Source organism: Oncorhynchus kisutch, linkage group LG13 (genome assembly GCF_002021735.2).
Source record: "Oncorhynchus kisutch isolate 150728-3 linkage group LG13, Okis_V2, whole genome shotgun sequence".
In the NCBI taxonomy this organism is placed as follows: domain Eukaryota; kingdom Metazoa; phylum Chordata; class Actinopteri; order Salmoniformes; family Salmonidae; genus Oncorhynchus; species Oncorhynchus kisutch.
Genome location: NC_034186.2, coordinates 35,059,447 through 35,072,765, shown reverse-complemented (window position 1 = coordinate 35,072,765; position 13,319 = coordinate 35,059,447). Strand labels below are relative to the sequence as shown.

Below are 13,319 nucleotides of genomic sequence, written 5' to 3'. Positions count from 1 at the left end.
TATTCTCTCTCTCACTCTCCTTTTCTCTCCCGCTCTATTCCCTCCCTCTCCTCTGTGCACTTAGACTCTGTCTCTCTTTTTTTCTCTCCCTTCCCTCTGTTCACTTGGTCTCTCTCTATTCATCCTGTTCACGAACCCTCCCTCTTTCTTTCTCTCCCTCGATCTCTCTCTCTCTCTCTGGGCAGAGTGCCAGCCTCTCTTCCTGGCGCTGAGCCAGCAGCCCCCCCCCCCCCCCCTCTGATTGATGGCCCCTCTATTTGGGAAGAGGAGGAAAAGAAACAGAGAGAGGGAATGAGGAAAGGAGAGCAGTAAAGCACACACATGCACAATGAAAGAAAAACAAACAAACAGAGCAGAATAGAACAGAGTGCACACACACACAGAGATATTGACACAAAAAAATATTGAAATGCTCTCATAAAAGCAACAGAGCCCACCATGAGAGGCATGGAGCATTAAGACAGAAACACAGACAGCCCCCGCCATACACACACGTTTATCCTGTACATACGACTAATATAACTTGAAACACACACACACACACACACAAACACACTCCCTCTCTTACTAAACCAGATATAGAGGCTCTGTCAAATAAACAGGAAAGACATACAACACTCTCATTCATGCATGTGCACACACACACACACCCACGTACAAACCACACACACAAGAACACACAAGAATACACACACACAAAATATACACACACAAAACACACATAGAGCGGCTCTTTAGCAGACAAAGAGAAGCCTTTACGGGACATCTGTGAAAACGCAGTCCTGCGGGCAAATTTCTGCCTGAGTCCCAGAGTTAGGGTTATTTTTAACAATATCTCTCGTAGGCTCCCCAGCAATATAATGCGCTTACCCATTACTCTGACATTCATATTCACACACTGCCAGCTTGCCAGCTTACCAGCTTGGGCTGACAGACTGCTACAGCTTTAAACTCCTGTCCACCACAAAGCAATTATACAGTACACAACTAGTCCCACACACTGGCCACACACATACACGATGGCAATACACATACACACTGGGGAAACGCACATACACCTTGGTAGTACACATACACAACTCATTTTTATTTGTGTCTGAAAGGCACTGGAGCATCCCGTTCACCGTTGGGGATCTACACAGGACACACACACAAAGCAAACAGGCACACCACGCAGGAGAACACAGACGTTAGATTATGCTTTCGGTCTCACACATATATATGAACAGGCATGCATGTGTGCCCACACACACCTATAGACACACACACACACAAACACACACTCGTTCATACACAAACCCCAAGCAGGGCATCTGTAGCTACTCAGTGGACTTTTGATCGAGTGACAAACCCATTAGGCTAAAAGGCTAGCTCCCTGGGAATGAATCACTCTCTCTCTCTCTCTCTCTCATTCCAACATGATTACATCACTCTCTCTCTCTCTGCCTCATTATTCACAAATGAGCTCTGTTACACAAGCATGCACTCACACACTCCTACATCAAAGACACACACACAGAGCACATATGCTATAACATGTGCAAAGAGGGGTTTCACACATCAGTGATCACACACACATGCTGTGCACACACACAGACACACAGACACACACACAAACACACACCGAGGGACGTTTGACCCGTTCAAAGCCTCCTCCAGCTGACCCACATACACCCCTCATCCTAATCCAGCTCTTTAAATAAACAGAGAGAAAAAGCACTGAATCCACTAAGATCAAGCCTGGATTAAAGGATGGAGGAGAGGAGGAGGTGATGGTGGTGAGAAAGAGGGGAGAGAGAGAGACCCAATCCTATTACAGGCAAATCAGTGTGTTGGAAATGAAGGCATTAAAGCAAAGCCCATCTTCATCTCTCTGCCACACAGCTCTGGATTCAGGTTATAATGCCATCTTCATCTCTCTGCCACACAGCTCTGGATTCAGGTTATAATGCCATCTCCATCTCTCTGCCACACACAGCTCTGGATTCAGGTTATAATGCCATCTTCATCTCTCTGCCACACAGCTCTGGATTCAGGTTATAATGCCATCTTCATCTCTCTGCCACACAGCTCTGGATTCAGGTTATAATGCCATCTCCATCTCTTTGCCACACAGCTCTGGATTCAGGTTCTAATGCCATCTCCATCTCTCTGCCACACACAGCTCTGGATTCAGGTTATAATGCCATCTCCATCTCTCTGCCACACACAGCTCTGGATTCAGGTTATAATGCCATCTTCATCTCTCTGCCAAACACAGCTCTGGATTCAGGTTATAATGCCATCTTCATCTCTCTGCCACACAGCTCTGGATTCAGGTTATAATGCCATCTTCATCTCTCTGCCACACACAGCTCTGGATTCAGGTTATAATGCCATCTTCATCTCTCTGCCACACAGCTCTGGATTCAGGTTATAATGCCATCTTCATCTCTCTGCCACACAGCTCTGGATTCAGGTTATAATGCAATCTTCATCTCTCTGCCACACACAGCTCTGGATTCAGATTATAATGCCATCTTCATCTCTCTGCCACACACAGCTCTGGATTCAGGTTATAATGCCATCTTCATCTCTCTGCCACACAGCTCTGGATTCAGGTTATAATGCCATCTTCATCTCTCTGCCACACAGCTCTGGATTCAGGTTATAATGCCATCTCCATCTCTTTGCCACACAGCTCTGGATTCAGGTTCTAATGCCATCTCCATCTCTCTGCCACACACAGCTCTGGATTCAGGTTATAATGCCATCTCCATCTCTCTGCCACACACAGCTCTGGATTCAGGTTATAATGCCATCTTCATCTCTCTGCCAAACACAGCTCTGGATTCAGGTTATAATGCCATCTTCATCTCTCTGCCACACAGCTCTGGATTCAGGTTATAATGCCATCTTCATCTCTCTGCCACACACAGCTCTGGATTCAGGTTATAATGCCATCTTCATCTCTCTGCCACACAGCTCTGGATTCAGGTTATAATGCCATCTTCATCTCTCTGCCACACAGCTCTGGATTCAGGTTATAATGCAATCTTCATCTCTCTGCCACACACAGCTCTGGATTCAGATTATAATGCCATCTTCATCTCTCTGCCACACAGCTCTGGTTTCAGTTTATAATGCCATCTTCATCTCTCTGCCACACAGCTCTGGATTCAGGTTATAATGCCATCTTCATCTCTCTGCCACACAGCTCTGGTTTCAGGTTATAATGCCATCTTCATCTCTCTGCCACACAGCTCTGGATTCAGGTTATAATGCCATCTTCATCTCTCTGCCACACACAGCTCTGGATTCAGGTTATAATGCCAGCTAAACACAACCAGCCGAGGCTACGTATTAATATGCATTATATGTACACATAGAAACATAGTCTGGGCAGACAGCTAGCGGTAATTAGGCATGAGCGAGCAAACACACACACACACACACACATTTATTATGCAGACACTAGAGCACACACATTTTGTAAACCCTCTCACTCTCTCTCTTTATCTCACTCACACACACAAACACTCAGCTAAATGGCGTCCAATAGAATAATGTGTGTGTGTGTGTTCATTCTGACCCAACTCTAACTGTTGTTCTGGTCTGGGTCTGGCACTGAGGGAACAAACAGATAAAGAATGAGCATATAATGAGAGGTTTGTCCTTCACTCTACACCAGATTGCTGTGAACCTCTCAGAGGAACGTGTCTGTCTGTCCGTTTGCATATGCCTGTCCATTGCTTGTCTATTAAACCTTATCCTTGTATCCAACATTTCCACACCTTGGGCAAATTCACAATTCCTAACACGCACACACTTCTGTAGGCCATGCACTGAATATATAACTAGCCTTCTGTAGGGCATTATCACTTACTATATCCACTGAGCCTTCTAGACCTGACTGAATATATAACTAGCCTTCTGTAGGGCATTATCACTTACTATATCCACTGAGCCTTCTAGACCTGACTGAATATATAACTAGCCTTCTGTAGGGCATTATCACTTACTATATCCACTGAGCCTTCTAGACCTGACTGAATATATAACTAGCCTTCTGTAGGGCATTATCACTTACTATATCCACTGAGCCTTCTAGACCTGACTGAATATATAACTAGCCTTCTGTAGGGCATTATCACTTACTATATCCACTGAGCCTTCTAGACCTGACTGAATATATACACTGCCGTTGAAAAGTTTGGGGTCATTTAGAAATGTTCTTGTTTTTGAAAGAAAAGCTCATTTTTTTTCCATTAAAATAACATCAAATGGATCAGAAATACAGTGTAGACATGGTTGATGTTGTAAATGACTATTGTAGCTCGAAACAGCTGGTTTTAAATGGAATATCTACATAGGCGTACAGAGGCCCATTTTCAGCAACCATCACTCCTGTGTTGCAATGGCACGTTGTGTTAGCTAATTCAAGTTTAGCATTTTAAAAGGCTAATTGATCATTAGAAAACCCATTTGCAATTATGTTAGCACAGCTGAAAACTGTTGTCCTGATTAAAGAAGCAATAAAACTGGCCTTCTTAGGACTAGTTGAGTATCTGAGTATCCGTGCTTCTACACCTGCATTGCTTGCTGTTTGGGGTTTTAGGCGAAGGGCTATATAAATAAATTTGATTTGATTTGATCTGGAGCATCAGCATTTGTGGGTTCGATTACAGGCTCAAAATGGCCAGAAACAAACACCTTTCTTCTGAAACTCAGTCTATTCTTCTTCTGAGAAATGAAGGCTATTCCATGCGAGACATTGCCAAGAAACTAAAGATCTGGTACAATGCTGTGTACTACTCCCTTCACAGAACAGGAAAAACTGTCTCTAACCAGAATATAAAGATGAGCAAGAGGACAAGTACAGTAGAGTGTTTCTAGTTCGAGAAACAGATGCCCCACAAGTCCTCGACTGGCAGCGTCATTAAATAGTACCCGCGAAACACCAGTCTCAACGTCAACCGTGAAGAGTTGGGATGCTGGCCTTCTAGGCAGAGTTGCAAAGAAAAGGCCATATCTCAGACTGGCCAATAAAAATAAAAGATTAAGATGGGTAAAAAAAACACAGACACTGGACAGAGGAACTCTGCCTAGAAGGCCATTATCCCGGAGTCACCTCGTCACTGTTGATGTTGAGGCTGGTGTTTTGCGAGTACTATTTAATGAAGCTGCCAGTTGAGGACTTGAGGCGTCTGTTTCTCAAACTAGACCCCAAACTTTTGAACAGTAGTGTACAGTAGAACTATGAACAGAGTGCCTTGCAGGCCAATATCCTTGAATACAGTATATCACTAAATATAGTATGTAACTAGCCTTCTGCAGACCTATGTACAGAAAGTATTCAGACCCCTTGACTTTTTCCACATTATGTTACGTTACAGCATTATTCTAAAATGTATTAAATTGTTGTTGTTTTCTCATCAATCTACACACAATAGCCCATAAATATAAAGCAATAACAGGTTTTCTGTATTCAGACCCTTTACTCAGTACCTTGTTAAAGCACCTTCGGCAGTGATTACAGCCTTGACTTTTCATGGGTATGATGCTACAAGCTTGGCACAACTTTATTTGGGGAATTTCTCCCATTCTTCCCTCTCAAGCTCTGTCAGGTTGGATGGGGAGCGTCACTGCACAGCTATTTTCAGGTCTCTCCAGAGATGTTCGATCGGGTTCAAGTCCGGGCTCTGGCTGGGCCACTCAAGGACATTCAGACACTTGTCCCGAAGCCACTCCTGCGTTGTCTTGGCTGTGTGCTTAGGGTCATTGTCCTGTTGGAAGGCGAACCTTCGGTCCAGTCTGAAGTCCCGAGGGCTCTGGAGCAGGTTTTCGTGAAGGATCTCTCGGGACTTTGCTCCGTTCATCTTTCACCTTGATCCTGACTAGTCTCCCAGTCCCTGCCGCTGAAAAACATCACCACAGTATGATGCTGCCACCACCATGCTTCACTGTAAGGATGGTGCCAAGTTCCCTCCAGAGTGATGCTTGGCATTCAGGCCAAAGACTTTCATCAGACCAGAGAATCTTGTTTCTCATGGTCTGAGAGTCCTTTAGGTGCCTTTTGGCAAACTCCAAGTGGGCTGTCATGTGCCTTTTACTGAGGAGTGGCTTCCATTTGGCCACTCTGCCATAAAGGCCTGATTTGGTGAAGTGCTGCAGAGATGGTTGTCCTTCTGGAATGATCTCCCATCTCCCCAGAGGAACCCAGAGGAGCTCTGTCAGAGTGACCATAGGGTGCTTGGTCACCTCCCTGACCAAGGCCCTTCTCCCCTGATTGCTCAGTTTGGCCGGGCGGCCAGCTCTAGGAAGAGTCTTGGTGGTTCCAAACTTCTTGCACTGTGTTCTGGGGACCTTTAATGCTGCAGAAATGTGTTGGTACCCTTCCCCATTGTGCCTCGACACAATCCTATCTCTGAGCTCTACTGACAATTCCTTGAATCTCATGGCTTGGTTTTTGCTCTGACATACACTGTCAACTGTGGGACCTTACATAGACAGCTGTGTGCCTTTCCAAATCATGACCAATCAATTGCATTTACCACAGGTGGAATCCAATCAAGTTGTAGAAACATCTCAAGGAGGATCAATGGAAACAGGATGCAGCTGAGCTCAATTTCGAAGGGTCTGAATTGTTATGTAAATAAGCTATTTATGATTTTGCTTTGTCATTATGGGTTATTGTGTGTAGATTGATGAGGAAATGTTTTATTTAATCCATTTTAGAATATGGCTATAATGTAACAAAATGTGGAAAAAGTCAATGGGTCTTATTACTTATATATTTCACCCATTCACCCTCTGAATGGCACACATACAATTCATGTCTCAATTGTCTCAAGGCTTAAAAATGTCATGCTAGAGTAAAAGTAAAGGTTATTTTAAGATACATTTACTCAAGTTAAAGTCAAAAGTCACCTAGTAAAATACTATTTTAGTAAAAGTAAAAGACTATGCTTAAATATACTTAATTAGCTAAAGTAGAAGTAAATGCTATAAATCCTTTCAAATTCCTTATACAGTGTTAAGCAAACCAGATGGCAAGATTTTCTTGTTTTTGATATGTACGGATAGCCAGGGGGACACTACAACAAATAACAAACAAAGCATTTGTGTTAAGTGAGTCCGCCAGATCAGAGGCAGTAGGAATGACCACCTGTTATCTTGATAAGTGTGTGAATTATTAAAAAAATGTCTTGTCCTGCTAATCATCCTTCCCTTGATCCTGACTAGTCTCCCAGTCCCTGCTGCTGAAAAACATCTCCACAGTATGATGCTGCCACCATCATGCTTCATGGTAGGGATGGTGCCAGGTTTCCTCCAGACGTGATGCTTGGCATTCAGGCCAAAGACTTCAATCTTGGTTTCATCATACCAGATAATCTAATTTCTCATAGTCAGAGTCCTTTAGGTGCCTTTTGGCAAACTCCAAGCGGGCTGTCATGTGGCTTCTGCATGGCCACTCTACCATAAAGGCCTGATTGGTGGAGTGCTGCCGAGATGGTTGTCCTTCTGGAAGGTTCTCGATTCTGCAAAGAGAAACTCTGGAGATCTGTCAGAGTGATCATCAGGTACTTGGTCACTTCCCTGACCAAGACCCTTCTCCCCCGATTGCTCAGTTTGGCCGGGCGGCCAGATCTAGGAAGAGTCTTGGTGGTTCCATACTTCTTCCATCTAAGAATGATGGAGGCTACTGCGTTCTTGGGGACCTTACATAGACAGGTGTGTGCCTTTCCAAATCATGTCCAATCAATTGAATTTACCACAGATGGACTCAAATCAGGTTGTAAAAACATCTCAAGGATGATGAATGGAAACAGGATCCACTTGAGCTCAATTTCGAGTATCATAGCATAGGTTCTGAATACTTATTTAAATAATGTTTTTCTGTTATTTATTTTTAATACATTTGCAAAAATGTTTGCTTTGTCATTATGGGGTATTGTGTATGTTGATGAGGAAAAACATTTATTTAATCTGTTTTAGGAAAAGGTTGTAACGTAACAACATTTGGAAAAAGGGAAGGGGTCTGAATACTTTCCAAATGTGCTGTATTTCACTGCATATTCAACCCCTGTACTGAGGCTTCGTTTGGACGCAGATCCGTGAGACTTCTGAGAATGTATAGCATGGAATATATAACTAGCAGCCTGCAGACCTAAAACATCACGTGTTGATATGACTTCATTTCTGCCAACATATACTATATATCACTGAATAAGTAAACCCAGTCTACTAGTCCTTCAATGGTCCTACATACAGTATCAGTGGTGCTCCCCTATCTTTCACCCAGTGAGGCAGAGAAGTGTATGCTGTGCTCTGTTAGCTGTTCTCTGATCTAAAGCTACCATAATGCCATAGCTGATCACTGATCACCATCTCCACGGCAGGAAGGGAGGGGAAAACAGAACACACACACAGATAGATAGCATCAGATCAGTTAGTATCAGATCAATTAGTATCAGATCAGTTAGTATCAGATCAGTTAGTATCAGATCAGTTAGTATCAGATCAGTTAGTATCAGATCAGTTAGTATCAGATCCGTTAGTATCAGATCAGTTAGTATCAGATCAATTAGTATCAGATCAGATAGTATCAGATCAGAAAGTATCAGTAGCCCTGTTGGCAGCCGGCCCATTCCCTCCAAATCCTCTCCTATACACATCCCTCCCGATCAGTAGAAGCTAAAGGGACTCTTGACTCTTGTAGACAGCGAGTGACCGTGATGTCTCAATTAATGGCAGCAGCACATGAGATGGCCCTGTGCGTGAAAATGAGGAGAGTAATGGCACACGACTAGGGCTGGGAAGAGAGCAACTAAGAGAAGATACTGCTAAATGTATTCATGATTCATTATTCCTCGCCAGAGCTCAAAGCTCCCCTTGTCGTTTCTCAGTGCACTCTCGCTCTTTTTTTCCCCTTCTTTCACCCTCTCTTTCTCTGGCTCTCACTCATCCTATCTCTCTAACTCTTTACTCTCTCATATCACACTCTCTCTATTTAACTCCCCCTCTCTCATTTTTGCTCAACACCTCTCTCTCCCCCTCTCTTTTCACTGTCTCAGCTTTCCTTTCCCTTCTCCTGTGCCCCACCCCCTCTCTCTCCTCAGCTGCTCTCTCTTCCTCTCTCTCATTCCCTCCTTCCCTTCCTCCCCTCCCTCTCCATCCCTCCCCTCTCCCTTTCTGGAGTAGTACAGGCAGATCTCTGTTCATGTCTCCTCTAAGGTGACAGTAGGGCTTACAGTGGAGCTCCGACTGCCTGGCTACTGGCTAACGGCCCCCTTTCACTACACACTCTGTGGTTCTGGATCTGTTAGCTTTGGATCTGTGGTTCTGGGGCTTGGTTTCACGGGGGCTCGTTCTGCTAGCCTTGGGTCTATCGGGTTCTGTTAGACCTGGGTCTATCTGTGGTACTGGGTCTGTTTGGTTCTGCTAAACACCATCAGACATTTTCACTGCTGTCCGTGATGCCGTAGTAGAAGCCTGGAAGTCACCTTGAATGAAGGCGTCAGTCAAGTGGATAATGCGCCACAACGCTCACTCTGCAACAATGTGCCACGTGTCTGTCAATGGCACATTAGCTGGAAATGTGAGGAAAAGACAGGGACATGGGGTGCCTGCCAGGACTCTGCTGCTCATGACGCACCCACACACATATGCACACCACACACACCCTACTGTGACAAACACACTCTTTCAGATAGTACGAGAAATACTGCAATTCATGCATATGAAACGCACACACATAAGAGCATGTGTGTGTGTGTGTGTGTGTGTGTGTGTGTGTGTGTGTGTGTGTGTGTGTGTGTGTGTGTGTGTGTGTGTGTGTGTGTGTGTGTGTGTGTGTGTGTGTGTGTGTGTGTGTGTGTGTGCGTGCGCGTGTGTGCGAGATCGAGAAAGCGGCTGATGTCAGGGAGGGCTGAAACGGATGGTGATTGTGGTGTTTGTCCTCCGCTGCTCCCTGTAAAGACCATCACTGAAGCAGACCAGACAACACACACTGTAATACTGACATACAGTAACACCTCTCTTACCTGTTTGTGCATCTCAATGTTCAGCCCGTAGGACATCTCATAGTACTGCAGAGAGAGAAAACAACAGTATTCAATGAGTATACAGAGGTAATAGATCAAATACTGTAGAATCAAGGGATCAATCATGTGTGTGTGTGCGTCTGTTCGTGTCCACATGGTGGAAATGTGAGAGTGTGTGTGTGTGTGTGAGTGTGTCAGTGTGTATGAGGCTGTTTGTCTCTCTCAACGCCAGCGTGGGTGTGTGTGTGTGTGTACACACAGTAATGTGCAGTAATAACTTCCATCCAGGGCTGGAGAGACAGGGAGGATCAGTCATTGTGACAAAGCCAGTCTCAGTAGGCACATGAACAGCACCGAGAGTGAGGACCATCAAACCGGACTACGGACACTCGTCTCGTCTCTCCTCTCTGTTTCTGTCTCTTCTCTCCCTCCCTGAATCTCTTACTTTGCCTCTTTCTCTATTTGTCTCTCGCTCTTGATCTCTCTCTCTGGCGTATCTGTTTCTTTCTGTCTCTATTGCGCACAAACACACGTCCCCTCTTCTTTCTTTTGTCCATCTCTGAATCCTCTCCTCTGGCCCTCTCCTCAGCATCATAAAAGCCATTTTCTTCTCATCATGTCCGTCCTCCCTCCACCTCTCCATCATCTCTCATTTTGTTTTACCATTCTTATTAATTCACTCTCTCTCTCTCTCTCTCTCTCTCTCTCTCTTGCTCTCTAACCATTCTTAATAATGCTCATTCTCTATCTTTCTCTCTATCATAATAGATACTGTAAGTGGTGTACCGAGGACCAGTATGTTAATGTAGTGGTATACTGGACAACACAATGTAATGATTTTGTAAATAGGCTGAAAGACACTGTATAAGGTTCTATGGAGAACCAACACGGCTGGACCCATGCGGAGAGGTGAACAATGTGGGAATGGAGTACTGTATAGTCCACATGAACTTAGGAAAGATTGTTTTAAGGAGAATGTGTGTACGTATGAGTGTGTTTATGTGTGTGTCTGTGTAAAGACATGATCTTTAGCCCCAAACGTACTGTACTGTGTTACTACAAGGAATCCATCCAGCTTAACCACACCAAAATACATGTAATCTTTAAACAGTCCATATTCTCATTCACATTATCTACACTCGTTCATTTTCATGGTGCACATTGCTATAACACTGCTCCAGACATGCTATTCCAAGGCCCCACTGTATCATTCTCAGTGATATAAAAGAATGGCCTTAAAATCCCCATGCAGGTTTATGATCTCAGGTGAAAAACCAAGCTAAGCTAGCTAAGAGCCCCAACACTACACAACAGCAGCGGCAGGCAGCCACAGAGCAGAGTTGTTGTAGCGTTGTGCAGGTTTGTCTGTTCTGTTTCTTAATGGCTTCATCTTTCCCTAGCTGCTTGCCTGCCAGCCCCCCTTATATAATCTCTCCCTCGTGTCAGTGCATTCTCATTGAGCGCCGTGTGTATAATCCCTGGTATGTTGGTGCGTGCGTGTGTGTGTGTCAGTCTGGAGCAGATTGTGCCCGGTATGTGGCGGATGTGGCAGAGGCTCAGCCCGGCGGAGAAACAGTAAGCCAGCCTGCTGACATCGCTCACCCAACCACCACAACGAGGAGGGTGTGTGATGTGTGTGTGTGAGACTGTGTGTGTATCAGTGTGTATGAGAGAGCAACAGACAGACAGAACATGAGGGAGACAGAGAAAGGAGGGTGTATGTGTTTCGCAGTGATGTAGGTTTGTGTGTGTGTGTGTGTGTGTGTGTGTGTGTGTGTGTGTGTGTGTGTGTGTGTGTGTGTGTGTGTGTGTGTGTGTGTGTGTGTGTGTGTGTGTGTGTGTGTGTGTGTGTGTGTGTGTGTGTGTGTGTGTGTGTGTGTGTGTGTGTGTGTAAGGGTGTGTGTGTGAGGGTGTGTGTGTAAGGGTGTGTGTGTGAGGGTGTGTGTGTGTGAGGGTGTTGGGCCCTCAGGCTAGACCCTGCTTGGCTAACTAGTCCACAGCCATCAACAACATCCACCCCCTATCGGTCTCTCTAGCCTTTAGTCTGACATACAGACACACTGTCGTTTGAGCAACCAACTATAAAGCATTCCTTCACTTCATTCAACCAGCTGCAGCTCTTTTCTTTCTCTCTCTCTCTGCTGTTCATCTCTCGCTCTCTTCTTCCATTCATCTCAGAGTGTTTGCGCTCTCCTTTGCCCTTCCATTTCACTGTGAGTCATCGTGTTGAGTGAGTGTCAGAGTGTCTCGCCAGCCAGCCTGTGTCTTTACTATTCTGTTAAGGCAATCTCCAGACTTAAGAAGAAGCTTTGTGGAGTGCATCTAATCCAAGGTGATTTGGCTAAATGGGATGTGTGTAAGTGCCTGCACGTAGACTGCATTGTTCATCAGCGTCCCTCAGGTGTGCCTGTCTCTTCACTTCTCAATCTCCTCTCATACAGACAGATACTATCAGTGTGTTAGTGTAATACATTATTAGAAAGCACTTCTCACATATCCTTAAGACTAGCCAGATCTGACTTTTTAGCTCTGCATTAACTCCACATAGCGAAGTAACTAAATCCCTAAAAGTAGATTTAGGACAGAAGGTCTTTACATCTTGTTTCATCATCAGAGTTGGAGAAATATGACCAAATCCCAACCAAAATGGATTGACCTTGGAGTGGCCTTTCTTATTGGGCCTACGAGGGGCTTATGTTGATGGAGCCCCCAGCAGCCGATCTTTGTGAATACGTGTGTGCTGCTGTGCTCCTCCATGTTACCAGACACTTCAGACAGGTTTAAGACTCTTAAAACAGCCACAATCCTCAGCTACATCTGGCTCCTGTTTTTTTCCCACTAAATCGTAAGCTCACAGTATCATATGTCATAGAGACCGTTAGCTTACCGGGGACCAATCATTTTACAATTCTATCCTCATCCCTCTCTCTCTCTCTCTCCCTCCCTCTCTCTCTCCCTTTTCCTCAGCCCTGGTTCTCTCCTTCCTCCCCTCCCTTCCTCTCACACTCCCTCCATCTCTCTCTCCCTGGCAATCTGTGACTTTTATGTTCCTGAAGAGAGAACAGTGTGTCAGGCTGAATCAGACAGATGAGTTAGAGGCTGAGAGTACTGCATTAATCCACCCGCCCTCCCCTCACACACACATAACACACACACCCCTCCCGCCTGCGGGGATGTATTGCACACACACACACGCACACATGCACACACGCACGCACACACAGTTACAGTGGATGAGTGACCACATGGATGGTCATTAAAACCAGACCCCTGCAGAGCCCCTCTATCTCAAAC

The 13,319-nt window shown here is 45.0% G+C and overlaps 1 protein-coding gene across 1 annotated transcript in view; it reads right to left on the bottom strand.

Annotated features, from left to right (window-relative positions):
* LOC109902970 (transducin-like enhancer protein 4) overlaps window positions 1-13,319 on the bottom strand; it is an 83,398-nt gene that overhangs the window by 34,050 nt on the left and 36,029 nt on the right. Inside the window, 1 exon segment of the mRNA XM_031786096.1 lies at window positions 10,026-10,070. Within this exon segment, the coding sequence (XP_031641956.1) occupies window positions 10,026-10,070 (45 nt within the window).